The following is a 21,445-nucleotide window of genomic DNA, read 5'->3' on the forward strand; positions in this document are numbered from 1 at the left end:
CTTGGATCCAGTACAGATCCCTGAGGCACACCACTAGTCACCGGCCTCCAACCTGACAAACAGTTATCCACCACTACTCTCTGGCATCTCCCATCCAGCCACTGTTGAATCTATTTTACTACTTCAATATTAATACCTAACGATTGAACCTTCCTAACTAACCTTCCGTGCTGAACCTTGTTAAAGGCCTTACTGAAGTCCATATAGAGAACATCCACTGCTTTACCCTCGTCAACTTTCCTCGTAACCTCTTCAAAAAATTCAATAAGATTAGACCTTCCATGCACAAATCCATGTTGACTGTTCCTAATCCTGTCCCTAATCAGACCCTGTCTATCCAGATAATTATATATACCATCTCTAAGAATACTTTCCATTAATTTACCCACCACTGACGTCAAACTGACTGGCCTATAATTGCTAGGTTTACTCTTAGAACCCTTTTTAAACAATGGAACCACATGAGCAATACGCCAATCCTCCGGCACCATCCCGGTTTCTAATTACATTTGAAATATTTCTGTCAGAGCCCCCGCTATTTCTGCACTAACCTCCCTCAAGGTCCTAGGGAATATCCTGTCAGGACCCGGAGATTTATCCACTTTTATATTCCTTAAAAGCGCCAGTACTTCCGCCTCTTTAATCGTCATAGTTTCCATAACTTCCCTACTTGTTTCCCTTACCTTACACAATTCAATATTCTTCTCCGTAGTGAAAAGAAATAGTTCAAATAGTTCAAAATCTCTCCCATCTCTCTCGGCTCCATACATAGCTATCCACTCTGATTCTCTAAGGGACCAATTTTATCCCTCACTATCCTTTTGCTGTTAATATAACTGTAGAAACCCTTTGGGTTTATTTTCACCTTACTTGCCAAAGCAACCTCGTATCTTCTTTTAGCTTTTCTAATTTCTTTCTTAAGATTCTTACATTCTTTATATTCCTCAAGCACCCCATTTACACCATGCTGCCTATATTTATTATAGATATCTCTCTTTTTCCTAACCAAGTTTCCAATATCCCTTGAAAAACATGGCTCTTTCAAACTTTTAACCTTTCCTTTCAACCTAACAGGGACATAAAGATTCTGTACCCTCAAAATTTCACCTTTAAATGACCGCCATTTCTCTATTACATCCTTCCCATAAAACAAATCGTCCCAATCCACTCCTTCTAAATTCTTTCACATCGCCTCGAAGTTAGCCTTTCTCCGATCAAAAATCTCAACCCTGGGTCCAGTCCTATCCTTCTCTATAATTATATTGAAACTAATGGTATTGTGATCACTGGACCCGAAGTGCTCCCCAACACATACCTCCTTCACCTGACCTATTTCATTCCCTATCAGAAGATCCAACACTGCCCCTTCTCTAGTTGGTACCTCTATGTATTGCTGCAAAAAACTATCCTGCACACATTTTACAAACTCCAAACCATCCATCCCTTTTGCAGTATGGGCTTCCCAGTCTATGTGTGGAAAATCAAAATCTCCCACAATCACAACCCTGTGCTTACTACAAATATCTGCTATCTCCTTACAAACTTGCTCCTCTAATTCTCGCTCCCCATTAGGTGGTCTATAATATACCCTTATAGGTGTTACTACACCTTTCCCATTCCTCAATTCCACCCAAATAGTCTCCCTAGACGAGTCTTCTAATCTATCCTGCCAAACCACCACTGTAATATTTTTGCTGACAATTAACGCAACACCTCCCCCTCTTGTCCCTCTGATTCTATCACACCTGAAGCAACAAAATCCAGGAATATTTAGTTGCCAATCACACCCCTCCTGCAACCATGTTTCACTAATAGCTACAACTTCATATTTCCAGGTATTAATCCATGCTCTAATCTCATCCACCTTTCTTACAATGCTCCTAGCATTAAAATAAATGCATTTAAGAAATTCTCCACCTCTTTCTCTCTGTTTATCTCTAACAGTACAAAGAACTTTACTGGCTTCTTTTTCTTCCTTCTCCCTTACATCTGTTCCTACACTCTGGTTCCCCTCTCCCCTCATATCTAGTTTAAATCCACTGGAGCCTCTCTAGCAAACCTACCTGCAAGAATATTTGTCCCCCTCCAGTGCAGATGTAAACCGTCCCGCCGAAACAGGTCTCACCTTTCCTGGAAAACTGCCCAATTATCTATAAATCTGAAGCCCTCCCTCCTGCACCATGTCTTCAGCCAAGTGTTGATCTGCACTATCTTACTATTTCTTAACCCACCTGCACGTGGCACTGGTAGCAATCCTGAGATTGTTATCCTGGAGGTCCTGTCCTTTAACTTGGCACCTAGCTCCCTAAACTCACCTTTCAGGACCTCCTCACTCTTCCTACCCACGTCATTGGTCCCTACATGGACCACGACATCCGGCTGCTCACCCTCCCTCTTGAGAATACTGAGAACTGGATCTGAGATATTTTTTTTTCTATTTCTTTTATATCATATATTATGAAATATCTAGACTTATTATGTTCATACATATACTGTATGGTTCATGTTTTGGTAAACTCATTTATACTGTAACCATTGTCAATGTTTTTTTTCATCTGTAATGGAATTTGTATGTTTGTAATTTCTTTATTAATATATCATTTGTATTTTGTTCATATTATTAATAATAATAAAAAGATTGAAAAAGAAAAGAAGTTGAATCTTACTCATAACTAGGCCCCTAAACATTCTACTCCCCAGATGGTCAAAATAAAACCAAATAATGAGATCTAAAATGCCCTACCCCTTAAAATAACATGCCTCTCATTACCTTGGTCCATGGGACAAACACAAGCCGGGCCTGATCAACCCTTGCTGAGTCGCTTGGATGAAGGAGTCTTGTGATTAAAGACTCAAAACACTTGCAGACCCCAGGTTACACTGTTGATGACATGTCCCAGTGCACACCCGGGTAATTAAATCAGGTGGGGTCGGACTAGGTTAATGAAAGGCGTAGGTCAGATTAAAGTGCCTGCATAGCCCTATCTGCCGCGGCCCCACATACTCCACAACCTTACACACCCCATGACACTAAACTCCACAACCTTATCTCTCCCAGCCCCACACATACATCCTCCAAACCTACCCTTAACCCTAATCCTAACACCTAAGGGCCCACAGACCCCAACTAATCCTAACCGTACCCTGACTAACCTTGGGCCAACCCCAAAAACCAACTGACGTGTAAGAAGGGGAAACGTTCAATAAAGGCAAGTTTTTCACCTGGTTAATGATTTGCCAGATCAAAGTGGCAGTGTTGGGTGGCACTGAATCTCGAGTGGCGAGATTAAGAAGAACAAGGTTGATGATTTTCCCACTGCCCGCATTATTATACCCCACATCTCTTCCCTAAACTCTAATCTGATCTGCAACTCCCCCTCATCCATGTCACCAAACCCTAATCTGACCCCTAACGTCCTAGTCTGTTCCCAAATCCACCCCAAAACCGAAAGGCTAACCAAATCTATATAAAACACAATACATATCCCTCCATATATGTGCCAGCCTAAAAGAATCTTAAATGCCTTTATCATAATTAATGACACCATCACCTCTGGCAGTAACTTCCAGACACTGGAAAAAAATTGCCCCGCAGATCTTCTTTGAATTTACCCCCCTTCACTTTAAAAGTATGCCCTCTAGTAATAGACATTACTGGTGACAATAATTAAACCAACCAACCAATTTATACCTCTTGGTGACACCACCACCCACCATGGGGAGGATATTCATAAAATCTACTCCTCCAATGCCAGCCAGCACATCCTTTCTAAACTCTAGAGAGCATTACCCCAAGAGCCGTCAAACACCCAATGGATCAAAAAGGAGTGGAACGGCCCTCAGTTTGCCGATAACCACGGATTGTCTGGTCCTGGCATTCAGCCCACGAGCCCACTGACTCACCAGTAATCGCCCTTCTCAGTCATGCACTTCTCGTAGGCGGGCCCGGGGAGCTGGTCGTACCGGGGGAATACGAGGTCGTGGTGGATGATGATGGTCTTCACCACCTCGTTGACCTGCGCCTGGCAGGCGACAGGGTCCTCGCCCTCGGGCACCGTCACCAGGGTGGGTCCAAAGCACACGGCCAGGTTGTAGGGGTCCATCATGTTCTCGTCGCTGAACTGTGACAGGCTGGCGGGGGGATGGGGTAATAGAGAGAAGACAGTCGATGCTTGAGGGTGAAATGGGGAACGTTTACTTCCTGGTAGGGGGCCACCCTCCAGTCCCATCCACCTACCCCCCATCCCGGTCTTGCGGAATACGCTTCCAGATCACGGGAACTCCCTGATGGGAGTTGTCATTTTAACTGGTTCGGCATGGACTAGATGCCGAGGAGAAATATTCCCCAGCTATATTCATATCCTCCCACCCCTGGAACAAATCTCTTCCTAGGTACTGTCCAATCTACTTGTCAAGCCGTGTCGGTCTTCCCTTGACCTGCTTGACATCAACTGTTCACTCCTTCCCGTAGATGCTGCCTTCTCGCATTCTCTGCCTTTATCCCAGATTCACCAGTCACTCAGTGGGACAGGAGACACAGCCTGGTATGGAAACACCAACGTCTCTCCTCTCCCCCTCTCACCATTGCCCAGGGAAAATAGTCTTCAGAATGTGATGGATAAAGTCCTGTCCATCACAAGCAAAACCTTCCCCACCACTGAGCACATTAACATGGAGTGCTGCCACTCACCCCCTCCTCATGGGGCAGAAGATACACAAGCTTGAAAACATGTCACACCAGGCTCAAGGACAGTGTCTACCCCACTGATGAATGGTCCCCTAGTACAGTAAGATGGACTCTTGACCTCATGATCTACCTTCAGCTTATCATCTGCCTGCACTGCACTTTCTCTGGAATTGGAAGACTTTATTCTGCGTTAAGGTCATAAAAGTACAGTACAGAACAGACCTTCAGCTCATCTAGTCCAACCCATTTAAGCTGCCTACTCCCATCGACCTGCACCGGGACCATACTCCTCCCATCCATGTACCTATCCAATCTTCTCTTCAACACTGAATTCAAGCTTGCATGTGTCATTTGTGCTGGCAGGTCATTCCACACTCACAACCCTCTGCATGAAGAGGTTTCCCCTCCAATTCTCCTTAAACTTTTCACCTTTCACACTTAACCCATGACCTCTGATTGTCATCCTACCCAACCTGCTGGGAAAAAGCCTGCTCGCACTTACCCTATCTATACCCCTCATAATTGTCCATCAAATCTCTTCTCAGTCTTCTGTGTTCCAAGGAACAAAGCCCTTACTTACTGCAGTTCTGGCAACATCTTTATGAATTTTCTCTTCACTCTTTCAACCTTATTTACATCTTTCCAGTAGGTATGTGACCAAAACTACACAAAACACTCCAAATTAGGCCTCACCAACTTCAACATAACATCTCATTTCCTGTACTCAGTATTTTGATTTATGAAGGCCAATGTGCCAAAAGCTTTCTTTATCACCATTTCAATCTCAATGCACAGATGAGATTATCTGTACGGAGGCCATGCAAAACAAAGCTTTTCATTGTACCTCGTTACATGTGACAAAAATAAACTTGCAATAATGATAATAAAGTTCTGACGTAACCGCCTTGCTCTGGGCCAGGGTCTGGTCTCCGTGGGGAGTGAAGCAGGTGTGCACCTAGAGTTTCTTGACTAACTTACTGATTCAGAAACGCAAACAGGTATCGCAGGACGACAACGATATTTGTATCCAGATTGTCCACCACCTCCTTAATCTTGTTGGCACGGTCCAACTGGTCTTCTGGCTCTGTAATAGGAGCAAACACTTCACAATCTACAAAGGGGGCAGAGGCAGAGGTTGGGAGAGTGGAGTGGAAAGGGATGTGGGAAACTCCTGTAAATGTGGTCTGGAGCTGGATTTGTGCTGGCATCTGCAGATCTTGGAAAGAGTTGTGCAAGTGTTACTTGCTGGGAATGTAAGGAAAGGAGAAGGAAGGGGCAGAGCAGGAGAGGGGAGAAAGGTGGTGAGAAGTAGGTAGAAGTCAAGGGCAAGGTGGTGGGAAATGGGAGGGTTGAAATGAAGAAGAGGGAGATAGAAGCAATGAGAATGGAAATAGAGTAGAAAGAAAGGAAGAGGAGGAGCAGAGGGAAGGGGAAAGGAGAGAACATGGGAGAGAAAGGGAAGGAAAAGGGAGAGACAGAGGGAGGGAAAGGGAAGGAAAGGGGAGAGACAGAGGGAGGGGAAGATGAGAGTGGAAGGGAGATGAGAGGAGATGGGAAATGAGAGGGGAGGGGAGGGGAGAGAGGAGGGAAGAGTTAGGGAGGAGAGGGGAGAGAGGGGAAGGGAGTTAGGGAGGGGGAGAACAAGGGGAGAGCATGGGTGGAGAGGGTGGGGGGAGAGGGGGAAGGAGGGAGATGAGAGGGCAGGGGAAATGAGGGTAGATGAGGGGGAGTGGAGAAGGGAGAAGAGGGGAGAGGGAAAGAGAGAGGTGGGAGACGATGGAAGTGTAGGGGAGATAAGGCGGAGAGGGCAGGGGAAGATGAGAGGGTTGCAGGATGAAGGGAAGATGTTTTCAAGTAAAAATTTGGGGAGGAGCAGGGGAGGCAAGTGAGAGATATGGGCTTTGTGGGGGAGAATGGTCATGACGATGGGAGTGGGGGCTGGAGGAAAGGGAAGGGATGCAAGGTATGAGGGGAGTTGCGGAGGGATGCAGGGGGAGGCTGAGGGTGGGACACTCACCCACACAGGCGATGAGGTTATTGAAGCATTCAGTGGGGAAGATGGGCTTGCTGAGACCCCGGAAATAGAGCTTGAGGACTCCTGCCACTGAGTCGATGTTGTGGGCGTTATTGGAATCGAGGGGGTCATCACCTGGAGGAAGGAACGACGGATAGCATGAGGCAGAGGGAGAGGAAGGACTGGACATAGAAGAGTCCAACACTGGACAGGCCATTCAGTTCAAAACATTGTGTCGTTCTTGTTGCCAGTTTACACTAATTGTCCTCCTATATTTCATCCATATATTTCCATGCCTATCTGAATTGAATTGAAGAATGATCTTTATTGTCATTATATATAGGTACAATGAAACTCCGTTTCATAAAACTCTGCCTCTTACAAACTCCACCAATCTGCCTGCTTCCACTGCTACCCCTGGTAAGCCATTCCCGCCACCCACCACTCTCTGTGAAAAACCTTGCCCCTCGTTCCACCTGTATGGCTGCAGCCAAATGTCTGTAAGTCCAAGTCTGTGTCTGCTGGAGGTTGCAGGCTTGTTCTGGGGGTTACGTGGGTGTTTGTGAGGGAGGAATGGGGCTTGGCTTGTTGTGTTGCTTTGTTATTTGTTGTGTTTTGTGTTGTGCTGCTGAACATTGTGGGCACATTATGTTGGTGCCGGAATGCGTGACAACCCTTTCAGGCTCACCCTCAGGTTGTTAACAACGCTGTATGTTTCGATGTGCAGATGATTAATAAACTTGAATCTTGAATCATTAAAGCGTGTCTTCTGGTGGTTTGACACGTTTACTCTGGGGAATAGATTCTGACTGTTTACCCCATCTACACCTCTCATAACTTAAACAAGAATCCTACCAGTCTCTAAATCTCCATAGAAAACAACCCATGTTTGTCCAACCTCATACCCTCTAATTCAGGCAGCATCCTGGTGAACCTCTCTCTAGTCTTTGTAACAAGGTGACCAGTACGACACACAATATTCCACACTGCACCAGACTGTCTGATTCCAGCACTGCCCTGAGTAACCTATTCCTGCCACCCACTACCCTCTGCGTAAAAAACTTGCCCCTCACATCACCTTTAAACGTCTTCCCTCTAATCCTGAAAGCATGTTCTCTGGTGTTGGATATTGAAAGATCCTGTCTACCCTATTTCTTTGCTTCATACAATTTTAAAAAACTTCTGATAGCTTAGGGAGACCAACACAAGTTTGGCCAATCTCTCCTTACAAATCATACTCTCTAATCCAAGGCATCATCCTAGTAAACCCCTTCTGAGCCCTCTCCTCATCCTCCCGACAGCAGGGAGAGCAGAAATGTGCACAATATTCCAAGTACAATTTGACTAAAGTTTTATATAGCTGCAAAATGGCTTCCTTATTCTTATACTCAACACCCTGACCACACTTGTTCACTTGCGTGGCCACTTTCAGTGAACTACAGACTTGGACCCTGAGATCCCTCTGAACCTTGATGCTAATAAGGGGGCAATACCATGTACCACTTTAACTGGTATGGAGGCTCCACTGCGCTGGGTCACTAAAAGCTGCAGAAAGCTGTGAACTCAGTCAGCTCCATCATGGGCACTGAGCTTCCCCTGCGTCGAGGACACCTTTAAAAGGCGATGCCTCAGAAAGGAAGCATCCATCATTAAGGACGCACATCACCCACAACATGCCCTCTTCTCATTGCTACCATTAAGGAGGAGGTACAGGAGCCTCAGGAGCAACTTTTTCTCCTCCACCATCAAATTTCTGAACGGACAGTGAATCCATTAACTGTACCTCACTCTTTTTCCTCTCTTTTTAAACTTAATTGTATTTATTGTAATTTATAGTTTTTTAATTATGCTTTGCAATGTACTGCTGTTGCAAAACAGCAAATTTCATGACATTTGCCAGTGATATTAAACCTGATTCTGATTGCTAACTTTCACCTTTCATTTGACCTCATACTTGCTGGAATTAAACTCCATCTGCAAGATCTCTGCCCATGTCTGTAACTAATCTGTATCCCACTATATTCTGAAAGGGGAAACGTGAGGGGTGCAGGGGGAGGAGTTGGAGGTAGAGAGGGCAGGGGAGTCAGGACAAGAGAGAAATGGGAAAGAGCAACAAAAAGAGAGAATGGAGTGACTGGTAGGGAGAGGAAGAAGTGGAGCCCAACAGAGGAAGGCAGAGGGACAAAGGGGGCAGTGAGAGGAGAATGTGGTGTGGACATAAAGCAGAGGGAGAGAGAAATAGATTGGGGGAGTGAGAGAATGAGAGGGAGAGAGAGAAGCAGAAAGGGAGTGACAGAGAGAGCATAGAGATGGGGAGAGAGACAGAGGAGGAAAAGGGAGGGGGAGTGGGAAGTAGGGAGAGGAAATAAAAGAGAGAAAGTGAAAGAGAGAGAAACCCTCAAATAGCAGATCTAGAGATACCCCATCCCCAACTTGCTCTCTCTACTCCAATCCACTCTTCTCTCCTTCAATCTCCCTTGACGAGATTCTCCCTCCTGACACTCACCTCTAGTGTCAATCTTTCCTCCCCCACCTCCTGTCCCACCCTTCCTCAATCTATCGCTTCTCTTTTTATACTCTTTCCACTCTCCCCATCTCTCCTCTATTCTCTCACCTGTTACTCTCTCATCCCACTAATTCTTACATTGCAATCGCTCTCCTTGCTCCATCACTTACCCTTCAACTCTCTCTTCCTGAGTCTCACCAGCTGTTTCATCCCTCACTCACACTTTGTCTCCACTAACTTGTCCCAATGCCTCCCCACCACCTCTACACCCTCATCGGTCTCTCTCCTCCCCCACCATGCTCGTCCCAGTCTCTCTCTCCATCACTCACTTCCTCTTTTCATTTTATTTGTTCCTCTTTTGCACTCTCACCCCTTCCTCCAATCACCATTCGTTATCCCACCCACCCCTCTCCTTCCCACAAACCCTTCTCCCATCAAGCATTTGATACCCCACCAACCCCTCTCACTCCACTACTCCCCATCACCAGTTATCCCACCCTGCCCTCTCACCCCTTCCCTCACCCACCTCTCTCGAAGGCATTCTTGATGTCGTTGACCTCAGTCTGGGAGCCAGGAATGCGGAAGATACCCTCGTGGTGCAGACCTGACAGGAAATCCAATGGTGAGTTCTGACCAGAGTGGGATTCAGCTGGAATCCATCACATCTCCAGGGGAGGGTGCGGGAGTGGAAGGGAACTTTATTTTGAGGGGGGAAGGAAACAGGGAGGGGAGAGCAAAAGGGCTGAGGGGTTGGATTGCAGAGGACGGTTGGGGAGTATGGGTGGAAAGGGAAGTAGGGAAAGGAAAGGAGGCGTGAGGGAAGTGGGAGGGAAAGAATGGAAGTGGGAGGGGAGTCTAGGGTAGCGGAGTACAGGGGAAGGGATGTAGGGGAGAAGGGGGAAGGGCACGTCAGGGAGTATAGAGGAGGGGAAAGGAATGTAGGGGCAGGGAATGTAGTGGAGCAGGTGCAAGGAGGGGGTGGGAGTGCAGTGGAGTGGAGGGGAGCGTATAGGAAAAGGAGAGTTTAGAGGAGGGAGGCGCTGGGCAGGTATGGGAGAGGAAGAGATAGGAGTGTAGGGGAGGTCACTCACCATTCAGGTTAATAAATCGGATGCAACTAACCACCACCAGGGGGATGGGCTGTCCGGAACTCTGCGCACAACGGAGATGGTTCGTGAAAGTCAGCAAGGACTATGTGGTTTTACCTTCTTGCCTCCCCCCTCACAAACTTAACCCTCACCCTTCTGTCTAACCAAACCCTCCCACATTTCTCCCATGTTCCCGGTGAACAGCGAGCCAGAGATTGAGTAGCACCACCCCCCAGTTACCAGGATGAACATCTGTAAGTCTCCATTGAACAGCTTCTGGTTGTACTGGGAACATGGCCGCGAACGCCTCTGTCTCTGGGATCGTCCCAGAGTAGCCTGAAACCTGCGGGTGAGGAGGGAGAGGGAGAGGCGTAAACATTCTATCAGACTCATCAGCCATTTCCCACCCTTCCCCACAGATGCTGCCTGACCAGCTGAGTTCCTCCAGCATTCTGTGTGCGTCGCTTTGGATATCCAGCATCAGCAGATTTTCTCGTCACTGTAGCATTGTTTTAAGATGTTTTTAAAAATCTATCAACTCCTCAAAATCAACAGAACCCAGACAGCAGAATAAGGTTGTGACTGCAGCTCTCCTTTAAGAAAAAGGAAGCAGAAAAGGAGTGCTGGGCTACAGGTATGATTGAAATTCAGGGACCTTAGACCCCTACTGCTGACTATCCTGAAGGCAAATGTACAGACTCTGGAAAGTAAAATTGAAGAACTCAGGACTGTCATACCAAGGGACATCAGGGACTACTGTGTACTTTGCTCCACAGAAATATGGCTCACCTCTGCCACTTTGGACGCAGCACTGCAGCCCGATGGCTTCACTTGATGCAAAGACAGGACAGTTGAATCTTTTAAAGGTGGGGGGAGAGGCGGAAGGAAATATGCCTCATGAATTTCTCATGGCGGTGTACAGACATTAAGGTTCTGTCTCAGTCCTGCTCACCGAACTGGAACATCCAGAGGTCAAGGGTTATCCATTTTATTGGCTAGGTAGTTTTCTGTCATAATCCTGATAACAGTGTGTATTCCACCTCGGGCCAACAATGTCAGACAAGCTCTGGAGGAGCTGAGCACCCATGATCAGCAGTCATGTAGTTGTCCACTCTGATGGTTTCCCTATCATTGCAGGAGACTTCAACTAGGCAAGCTTGAAAAAGTCTTTGAACAACTACCACCAACTTGTGAAACCAGAGGAGCCAACTTGAGCACTGTTATAGCACCATCAAGAACACTTATCATGCCATCCCACGCCCACACCATGGAAAATCCAATCATCTAGCTGTACTTCTATTCCTGGCATACAGGCAGAGAATAAAGACCACAGGACCAGTGGTGAGGATGGAGAAGCACTAACGGGACAGCTTTGAGTTGGTGGATTGGACAATATCCAGGGATTCATCTTCAATTCTAAATGAAAATACTACAGTTGTCAAGACCTGCGTGGATGACTGTGTCTGCCTTCACAAACATACTGGATATACCCAAAAGCCATGTATGAGCCAGAAATTTCATGGTATGCTGAGGGCTAGATCTGTGGCATTCAAGACCAGTGATCCAGAATTATGCAAGAAGTCCAGGTAAGACCTATGGCAGATTATCTTAAGAGTGAAAAAAAAACACAATTCTGCTTGAAGTTAGAGGATAGAATTGGAAACACGCCAGCTCTGGCAGGGTTTGTAGGCCATTACTTTCTACAAGGTGAAACCTAACATCATGAATGGCAGTGATGCTTCATTCCCAGATGAATTCAATGCCTTTTATGCATGCTTTGAAAGGAAGAATAGAACTACACCTATATGAATCCTCGCAGCATCTTGTGACCCTGTGATCTCTGACTCAGAGGCCGACAGCAGAACATCTTTCATGAGGGTGAATCCTCACAAGGCATCAGGCCCAGCTGGTGTGCCTAGTAGGGCACTGATAACCTGTGCCAACCAACTGGCGGGAGTGTTCAGAAACATCTTCAATCTCTCATTGCTGCAGTCAGAGGCTGCCATCTACTTCAAAAGGGCAACAATCAGTCAAGTGACCAAGAGCAGGGTGAGCTGCCTCAATGACTATCTCACATCTGCTGTAATGAAGTACTTTGAGAAGTTGGCCATGGCCAGAACCAACTCCTACCTAAGCAAGGACCTGGTCCAGCTGCAGTTTGTCTATCCACAATAGGTAATCCAGCAGATGCAATCTCACTGGCCTTCCATCACCTGGGCAATACCAATTGCTGCTGGTTATTGGTTACAGCTCAGCATTCAACATCGTCATACACTCAATACTAATCAACAAGCTCCAAACCCTGGGCCTCTGTACCTCCCTCTGCAACTAGATCCTTGATTTCCTCTTTGGGAGACCGCAAGTCGGTACAGATGTGAAATAACATCTCCTTCTCAAGGACAATCAACACTGGCATGCCTCAAGGGTGCATGTTTAGCCCACTCTACACCCACAAAGGGGTGGCTAGGCAGAGATCAAACTCCATCTGCCAATAACACAAACATTGTTGGCATAATTTCAGATGGTGATGAGGGGGCATAGATCAACTGGTTGAGTGGTTTTGCAAAAGCTTCGCACTCAACCATCGGTGGTTAGACCAAGGTATTAAAAAGGGAAGTTGAGGGAACACACAGGAATCCTCATTGAGGGATCAGCAGTGAAAAGGTGAGTAGTTTCAAGTTCTCTAAAGACTTATCCTGGGCCCAACACGTTGATGCAATCACAAAGAAGGAATGACAGCAGCTATATTTCCTTATGAGTTTGTGTTAGAAGTTAGAGAGCATTCTAACAGGTGTATCACCATCTGGTATGCAGTGGCTACTGCATACCACTGGAAAAAGCTACAGAAAGCTGAAAATTTAGCCAGCACCATCATGGGCACTAGCTTCCCCAGCTCCAAGGACATCTTCAAAAGGCAATGCCTTAAAAAGGCAGCATCCATCATTAAGGACCCCCATCGCCCAGACATGCCCTCCTCTCATTGCTACCATCAAGGAGGTGGTGCAGGAGCCTGAAGACATACACTCAATGCTTTAGGAACAGCTTTTTCCTCAGAGCGATCAGATTTCTGAACGGATAATGAACCCGTGTATACTACCTCACATTTTTTCTTTGCTCTCTTTTTGCAGTAATTTAATTTTTAAAAAATATATATTTCTTATTTCAATTTATGGTTAAACAAATTGTGTACTGCTGCTGCAAAATAACATTTTTCATGACATATGCCAGTGATATTAAGGCTGATTCTGAGCGTCCGTCTCTGTCCGCAGACACTGCCCGACCCCTCCCCACTGTCCCATACCGAGCTCCCTTAAACTGAGAACACCTGTCAGAGGCAGTATCCTCCCCTCTCTCCCTCCCTCTTTATGGAGTCACAGAGCACTACAGAACAGCAACAAGCCCTTCGGTCCATCCGCTCAGTGCTGAATCCCATTGACCTGCAGCTGGCCCACTGCCTTCCATCCAAAGTTCTCTTAAATGTTGACATCGATCCCACTTCCACTGGTAGCTCATTCCACACTCGCACTATCTTTGGAGTGAAGAACTTCCCCCTCATGTTCTCATTAAACATGTCACCTTTTACCCTTAATCTATCACCTCTAGTTCTAGTCCCTGACCTTCTCTCTCCCCACCCCCTTCAGCCTCCACTTTCTCTCTCTGTCTCCTCACTCTATTTCCCCTCTCTCACTTTTCCCTCATCTCTCCCCCACCCTCTAGAAGTCTCCCAGATCTTTGTTTCCCCTCTCTCCTATTATCACCACTCTCTCCCTGGCTCTGCACTCTCCCTAATCTACCAACCCCAACTCACCCATATTGCCCCTCCTAGTCCCTCCCCACTCTCTGTGGCTCTCACTTTTACCCCTCCCATTGCCTGCCTCTCCCTCTTCCCCCCAATCTCCCCCTTTCCTCCTCCCAGTTTCCATTTCCTCTCCTTCTCTCCTCATCACAGTCTCCCATCACCTCTCTGTCTCCCTTCTCCCAGTCTTTCATCCCAACCTGTCTCTATCCTCTCCTTGTCCCCCCTCAGCCTCCAACTCCACTCCCTCCTCCAGCTCTACTCCCAGGCTCTCCCCCCCTACCCCATCCCCCTCTCCCAGTCTCTCCCTCCAGGCTCATCTCCTTGTCTCCCCTATCTCAGCTTCCACTCCCTCTCCCAGTCTCTTCCCACAATTCCATCTCCCCCTCCATCTCTCTCCCACCTGTTTCCCCCTCTCATTCTCCACCCCCTCTCCCTTTCTCCCCCAGTCTCCCCGCAACTCTCTCCCCTTGACCACCTCCCTCACACAACCAGCTGGCCGGTCATTCTTGGAGTTTAATTGTTGGGATTGTCTGTTGCCCCCCCCCCCCCCCCCGCCTCTGATGCCACCCTCCCTCTCTGCCCGAGCACTGGGTGCACCTACCTGAATGTGGTGTCATCGTTGACAATCCCTGTGGGTGAGAGATGAGGTGAGGATTAGCTGCGAGTGTGGAGCAGTTCACTTCGACCACAACTGTCGCAGGCCTTTCTGGAGACTCTGGTGTTCGAGGGACCGTCAGTCGGCGTAGGGTGGAGACGAGGGTTGGGGCGGGAATCTCCATGGGAACTCGGGATCAAAAGGACGGGGTTCTGCAGAGGAGAATGGAGGGAGTGCCTCTGCAGGAACAGGAATAGGGCATTTTCATAGGAACAATGGATGGTTCATTTCCAAGGGAATGCTGGATCGAGCATTTCTAGGAAATGATGGTCTGAGGGTCTCCATGGGAATGGGAATTGAGCGCCTCCAAGGCAAAGCTGGTTGGAGTGGCCCCCACAGGAACAATGATGAAGAATCTTCATGAGAACAACAGATTGAGCTTCTCCATGGGAACGATGCATTAAGCGTTTGTGGGAACAATGGATTAAGTGACTCCATAGAAACGATGGATTGGGCGTCTCTATGGGAACAATGGATTAAACATCTCTGTGGGAATGATGGATTAAGCGTCTCCATGGAAACGATAGATTGAGGGTCTCCAGGCGAAACGATGGATGATGCATGTGTCAGAAGGATCATGAGGTCAATGGGAACTAGATTGTTACCGGGGGGGAGGCGTCTCGTTGGGAATGAGCTGAACCAGTGACCAGCCTTGGACTGAGTCAGGCCGCTGTCAGAATGCTCACCCTTGTCAATGGCTGATTTCAGCAGTTCATACTTGGCCTGGAGTTTGGTGATCCTGGCATCACCTGTCACCGAATCCTTCAGCTTCTGAGGACAGAGGGTGGGAGCAGTTAGCATGGCTCCAGGGAAACTCACCCACCCAACCGGTGCACGGACTCAAGGGAGCTGTGGTCTCAGGGGCACACTGGAGGCCATTCAGTCAACTTCTCCAGCTTCTCAGCCGAGCTCCCAAACCTGACACCTTTTTGCAGCAGAATTCCAGATAGTCCCTCCTCTTTCTCCTACGAGAGAGGTCTTCCCTGCCCTCCCCTCTCAACTCCTAAACTATCTGCTCCCTCCAACCCAGCGAGATAGGGACAGAGAGAATGACAAGCTGACAGAGAAAAGGGGTGCCACTATAGTGTAGTGATTAGTGTGACACTGTTACAGCTTGGGGTGTTCCCAGAGTTCGATTCCAGCACCGTCTGAAAGGAGTTAGTAGACTCCCCCCATCAACTGCATAGGTTTCCTCTGGGCGCTTCCTCCCACTATCTAAAGACCTACTGTACTGGTTAGGAAGTAAATTGTCTTGTGATTAGGTGGGTTGCTTGGTGGATCGGAAATGCCCGTTCCACACTGTGTTTCCCAATAAATAAATAAATAGATAGATAGATATTATAAATAAATAAATACTAACATACCAGAGGGAAGAAAGAAGAGAGAGAATAAACCAGAGAGGGGGAGGGAAGGGAAGGAAAAGAGAGGGAGAGAGAGAAGGGAAAGAGGAGGGAGAGAAGGGAGAGAGAGGGAGGGAAAGAAAGGAGAGAGGGGAAAGAAAGGAGAGAGGGGAAAGAAAGGAAAGAGGGAGGAAGAAAAGGAGAGAGGGAGGGAGAGAAGGAAGAGAGGGGGGAGAGAAGTGAGGGGAGGGAGAGGTAAAAGAGGAAGAGTGAGAGGGAGAGAAAGACATGGAGGGGTCAGAGATTACAACAGGGTTAGAGTGATAGAGAGGGACTTTCTCCTCTATTTATCTCCCTCTCGCTTTATTCCCTTCCCCCCCCCCCCCCCACTCACAGCAGCACTGCTCCCCAAAACAACTCTGTGTCCCAGATGGAGCCCACACCCACAGCCACTCTGCCCGTACGGTGAAATAGTAAGTCTCGGTCTCCTGTTGGTTGGCTCGACGCCGGCTGATGTTGGCCTTGGAGCCAGAATCGGTGCCGGCGAACTTCACCGACTCGAGGGATTGGCTACTCTGAAAGGCGTCGGAGATATCGAAGTCATCGGCAGGGGCCTGGTTCTGCAGGTTCTGCAGGGTTGTCCGCAGTGTCTTGTTAATCTGCACAGAGAGAGCATCAGTGTTGACATAAAGTTAAGCCATGGGGGCAGAGGGATCAGTATCAGCGCGGTTAATCAGTGAGGGGGAAACAGGAGGGTTTCAGCATTGCAATGCAGTTAATCTGTGAGGGTGGGGAGTGGGGGGGGGCACGTCAGCACAGAACTAACCTGCAGTGGTGGGAGTATAGAGCAAACAGGAGGGGGAGGAAGTGGAGGGTTTTGGTGTCGGCACAGAGTTCATCTGCAGCATCACTCTGCCCACTCCAATGTGCGCGCATACACACACACACACACACACACACACACACACACACACACACACACACACACACACACACACACACACACACACACACTTGTTCATCAGCACAGGCTACGGGAACACCTGTAATCACCCAGAGTTTGGCACGACACTCGAGGCTGCCCTCACCTCCTCCGTCTCCAGCCTGGCCGTGGCTAGCGTCCCCTGGAGGTTCTGGAAGCGTCCCTGCAGCTCATAGTAAACAGCGGATGTGGTCTTCACTTCCCGTACCTGGCCCAGGAACGGCAGACAGCAGTCAGAGTAAGCACTGTGCAATTGTTTGATCAATTCATTGCAACAAAAGAGCAGAGTTTAACAGGAGCGGCAGCAGTCCCTCAAGCCCCAAAGACTCTTGCGAAGTCCTGCGGTTGGGAGCACTCTGACTGGTTGCATCACCGGCTGGTGTGGAGGCTTGGAAGCAGAGGGTCACAGAGACTGCAGAGGGTTGTGGACTCAGCAAGCTCCATCACCAGCACAATCCTCCCCACCATCCAGAACTTCTTGCAACTTTAGGAAAACAGCATCTATCACTGAGAGGCCTCACCATCTGGGGCATGCCCTCTTCTCATTGCTACCATCAGAGGGAAGGTGCAGGAGCCTGAAGACACACACTCAACGTTTTTGGAACAGATTCTTCCCCTCTGTCAGCATTAGGAGTTTGAGGAGATTTGGTATGCTACCAAAGGTTTGAGCAAATTTCTACAGATGTTCACTGGAGAACATTGTGACTGGCAGCATCACTGTCTGATGCAGAGGGGCCACCGACAGGATCGGAAAAGTCTGTAGACTCAGCCAGCTCTATCACAGGCAGTGGGCTCCCCTCCACTTCGGACATTTTCAAGATGGCAGCATCCGTCATGAAGGACCCTCCAGTTGCTTCTCCTCTGCCACCAGATTTCTGTTCACACATTTCTGGATGTATCTCATTATTCCTTCTTTTTGCACTGCTTCTTTATTTTTGTGATTGAACGTGATTTTACATTTTTGCACTGTACTGCTGCCACAAAACAGCAAATTCCACATCATCTAAGTCAGATAATAATTCAGAGGCCTTTGTAATTCATGGCTGATGCAGTGTCTTAGATGACTTGCCCAGCATTGACCTCAGCCTTCAATCTAAAGTAAACTTATTATCAATGTACATATATGTCACCAAATACAACCCTGATATTCATTTTCATGCAGGCATTCACAGCAAATAGAAAGAAACACAATAGGATCAAGGAAAAAACACACACAAGACGGACAACCAATGAGATGAAGAGTCCTTAAATGAGAACTGTGTCGTGTTGTGATGAGTGAAATTATTCCCTCTGCTTCAAGAGCCTGATGGTTGAGGGTAATAACTGTTCCTGAACCTGGTGGTGTGAATCCTGAGGCTCCTGTACCGCCTTCCTGATGGCAGCAGTGAGAAGAGAGCATGACCTGGGTGGTGGAAGTCCCTGATGGTGGATGCTGTTTTCCTGCGACAGCGGTACGTATAGAAGTGCTCAGTGATGGTGAGGGCTTTACACATGATGGACTGGGCCATATCCACTACTTTTTGTAGGATTTTCCATTCAAGGGCATAGGTGTTCCATACCAGGCTGTAATGCAACCAACTGTACACATCTATATAAGTTTGTCAAAGTTATAGAAGATATGCTGAATCTAGGTGACACCTAAGACAGCAGAGGCACCTAATCTGGTCACATATGGCCCACATCATGCTAAACAAGGGGTTCCCAACCTGGCGACCACAGACCCCTTGGATAATGGCAAGTCCTATGGCACCAAAAAGGTTGGGAACCCTTGCTTTAGACTATGTGCTTTCATCCTGTCTATGCCCCTTGAGATCTTATATGTCGCTATCATATATTATATATCATATCATATATATCTTATATTGTCCTGCAGCCAATTAGTGAACAGGAATGTGAGAAGAAGAGGTTGAAGATTGAAAAAGCCACTTTTTGCAGCAGTTTTTGGAGTTTGAACTGAGGCCAATCAGTGAACGGGATTCATTAGCAAGAGTAAATAAAAGTAAGGCAGATGCAAGTGGAATGGCCATTGTGTGAGTGGGGGGACTTTGGAAAGATCAGGCTTGGGTGAGGTAAGTTTCTTATTCTTTATTCCTCATTTGTTGGTATATAATTGGTGCAGAGAGAATGGCTCCAGTTGCGGTGCTGTGTTCTTGGTGTGAGATGTGGGTGTTCTGGGGGACATTCAGCATCCCAGACTGCGCAGGTGCGTGACGTCAGCCAGCAGAGTGGGAAAAGTTTGAAAAGAAGACCGCCATATCCAGTGGGCAATGGAGTGAGGGGAGCAGAGTGATAGAGCTTTGGCTCAAACGGGCTTAGGCAGTAATAAAAAGAGGAGATGTAGGTTTACCTGTGTTAATTGCGGAAAGGAAGTATATACGTGAGGCCAGTATTCTGTGCTCAGTGTCAGATACGTTATATGACAATGACTTGGATGACAGAATTGATGGCTTTGTGGCCATGTTTGCACCCAACATGAAGATAGGTGAGGGGCAGGTAGTGTTGAGGAAGCAAAGAGGCTACGGAAGGACTTAGACAGATTAGGAAAATGGTCAAAGAAGTGGAAGATGGAATACAGAGTCGGGAAGTGTATGGTCATGCACTTTGGTAGAAGAAATAAAAGCATAGACTATTTTCTAAATGGAGAGGAAACTCAAAAATCTGAGTGCAAAGGGACTTGGGTTCCCTAAGATTAATTTACAGGTTGAGTTGGTGAGGAAAGCAAATGCAATGCTAGCATTAACTTCAAGAGAACTAGAATATAAAAGCAAGGATGTAATATTGAGGCTATATAAGGCACTGTGAGGCCTAACTTGGAATACTGTAAGTGGTTTTGGCATCTTCTCTAAGAAAGGACGTGCTGACATGGGAGAAGGTTCAAAGGACGTTTACGAAATGATTCCAGGGATGCAATGCAGAGTACAGACTCTGGGGCTGTACTCATTGGATTTCAGAAGAATGGGGGGGGGGGATTTAATTGAAACCTATCAAATGTTGAAAGGCTTCAAAAGAGTAGATGTGGAGGGAATGTTTCGTCTAGTTAGGAAAATTAGAGGGATGTCATTTAGAACGGAGATGAGGTGGAATTTCTTTAGCCAGAGAGTGGCGAATCTGTGGAATTCATTGTCACAGGCAGCTGTGGAGGCCAAGTCCTTCTCTATATCTAAGGCAGAGGTTGATAGATTCTTTTTTTTTTTAATAATTTTTTATTGCATTTTTAAATGATTACAAAGTATGAAAAAAAACAATGTATATAACCCATACCCCCTCCCCTTAACCCCTCCCCCCTAACTGCCCCATAGAGAAAAAAAAAAGAAGAAAGAAAGAAAGAAAGAAAGAATGAATGAATGCCTGGTGGTTGGAAGATCTCCACATGCTCCATGGAATTCGTAATAATTTTAATATGTATATTTATTTCTTTCCCCTAATAACCAATTGTTTCATCTTCAAAGCATCTATATATTTAATCCTGTCTTTTGTAAATAAGGGCTCCAAATTTTCAAAAATGTTTCATATTTATCTCTTAAATTATAAGTAATTTTTTCTAATGGAATACAACCATAGATTTCTTTCTTCCAAGAATCTATACTTAAATGTGTATCCGATTTCCAAGTAACTGCCAAAAAAGCCAAAAAAGCCAAAAAAGCTATTGCGGTTGATAGATTCTTGATTAGTCAGGACATGAAGGGTTATGGGGAGAAGGCAGGAGACTGGGGCTGAGAGGGAAATGGATCAGCAATGATGAAGTGGCGGAGCAGACTCAATCGGCTAAATGATCTAATTTTGTTCCTTCCTCGAATGGTCTTATGTTACCATATTCTACCTTGAGATTCATTTTCTTACAGACATTCACTGGAAAAGAAATTTAAAACTATTCATAAACAAAGACTGACCAACAACAATGAGCAAAAGACAAACTGAGCAAATAAAAAATAATACTGAGAACATGTGCTGTAAAGAGTCTTTGAGTCTGTAGATTGTAGAATCATTTCGGAGTTGCAGTGAGTAAAGTTATCCACGCTGCTTCACTATCCTGACGACTTCTGGCTAATAACTCTTCTTGAACCTGGTGGTGTGGGACCCAAGGCCCACAGATGGACTGCCTGCCAGATCATAGTAGTGAGAAGAGAGCAAGGCCTGAATTGGGAAGAGGGCGTGAGGGCTCTTTGATGATAGATGCTTTCTTGTAACAGCGCTTCATCTAAGTGTGGTCAATGACGGGGAAGGCTTTGCCTGTGATGGACTGGGCTGTAACCACCACTTTCACCTCTTACTGTGGACTTCTCAATTTATGGGCATTGGTGTTTTTATACCAGGCCATGATGCAACCAGTGAATCACTATGCATCTATATAAGTTTGTCAAAGTTATAAATGAC

General features: G+C 46.8%; 1 protein-coding gene across 1 annotated transcript in view; it reads right to left on the reverse strand.

Moving 5' to 3' along the window:
* Positions 1-21,445, reverse strand: part of LOC132380595 (SLIT-ROBO Rho GTPase-activating protein 3-like) — a 90,406-nt gene that overhangs the window by 17,455 nt on the left and 51,506 nt on the right. The window contains exons 9-18 of the mRNA XM_059949516.1: positions 17,178-17,279; positions 16,554-16,748; positions 15,436-15,520; positions 14,696-14,723; positions 10,536-10,638; positions 10,299-10,359; positions 9,734-9,811; positions 6,705-6,836; positions 5,666-5,771; positions 3,904-4,131 (exon numbers count right to left, since the gene is read on the reverse strand). Of these exons, the coding sequence (XP_059805499.1) occupies positions 3,904-4,131; positions 5,666-5,771; positions 6,705-6,836; positions 9,734-9,811; positions 10,299-10,359; positions 10,536-10,638; positions 14,696-14,723; positions 15,436-15,520; positions 16,554-16,748; positions 17,178-17,279 (1,118 nt within the window). The remainder of the gene's footprint in view (positions 1-3,903; positions 4,132-5,665; positions 5,772-6,704; positions 6,837-9,733; positions 9,812-10,298; positions 10,360-10,535; positions 10,639-14,695; positions 14,724-15,435; positions 15,521-16,553; positions 16,749-17,177; positions 17,280-21,445) is intronic.

Source organism: Hypanus sabinus, chromosome 24 (genome assembly GCF_030144855.1).
Source record: "Hypanus sabinus isolate sHypSab1 chromosome 24, sHypSab1.hap1, whole genome shotgun sequence".
Classification (NCBI taxonomy): Eukaryota; Metazoa; Chordata; class Chondrichthyes; order Myliobatiformes; family Dasyatidae; genus Hypanus; species Hypanus sabinus.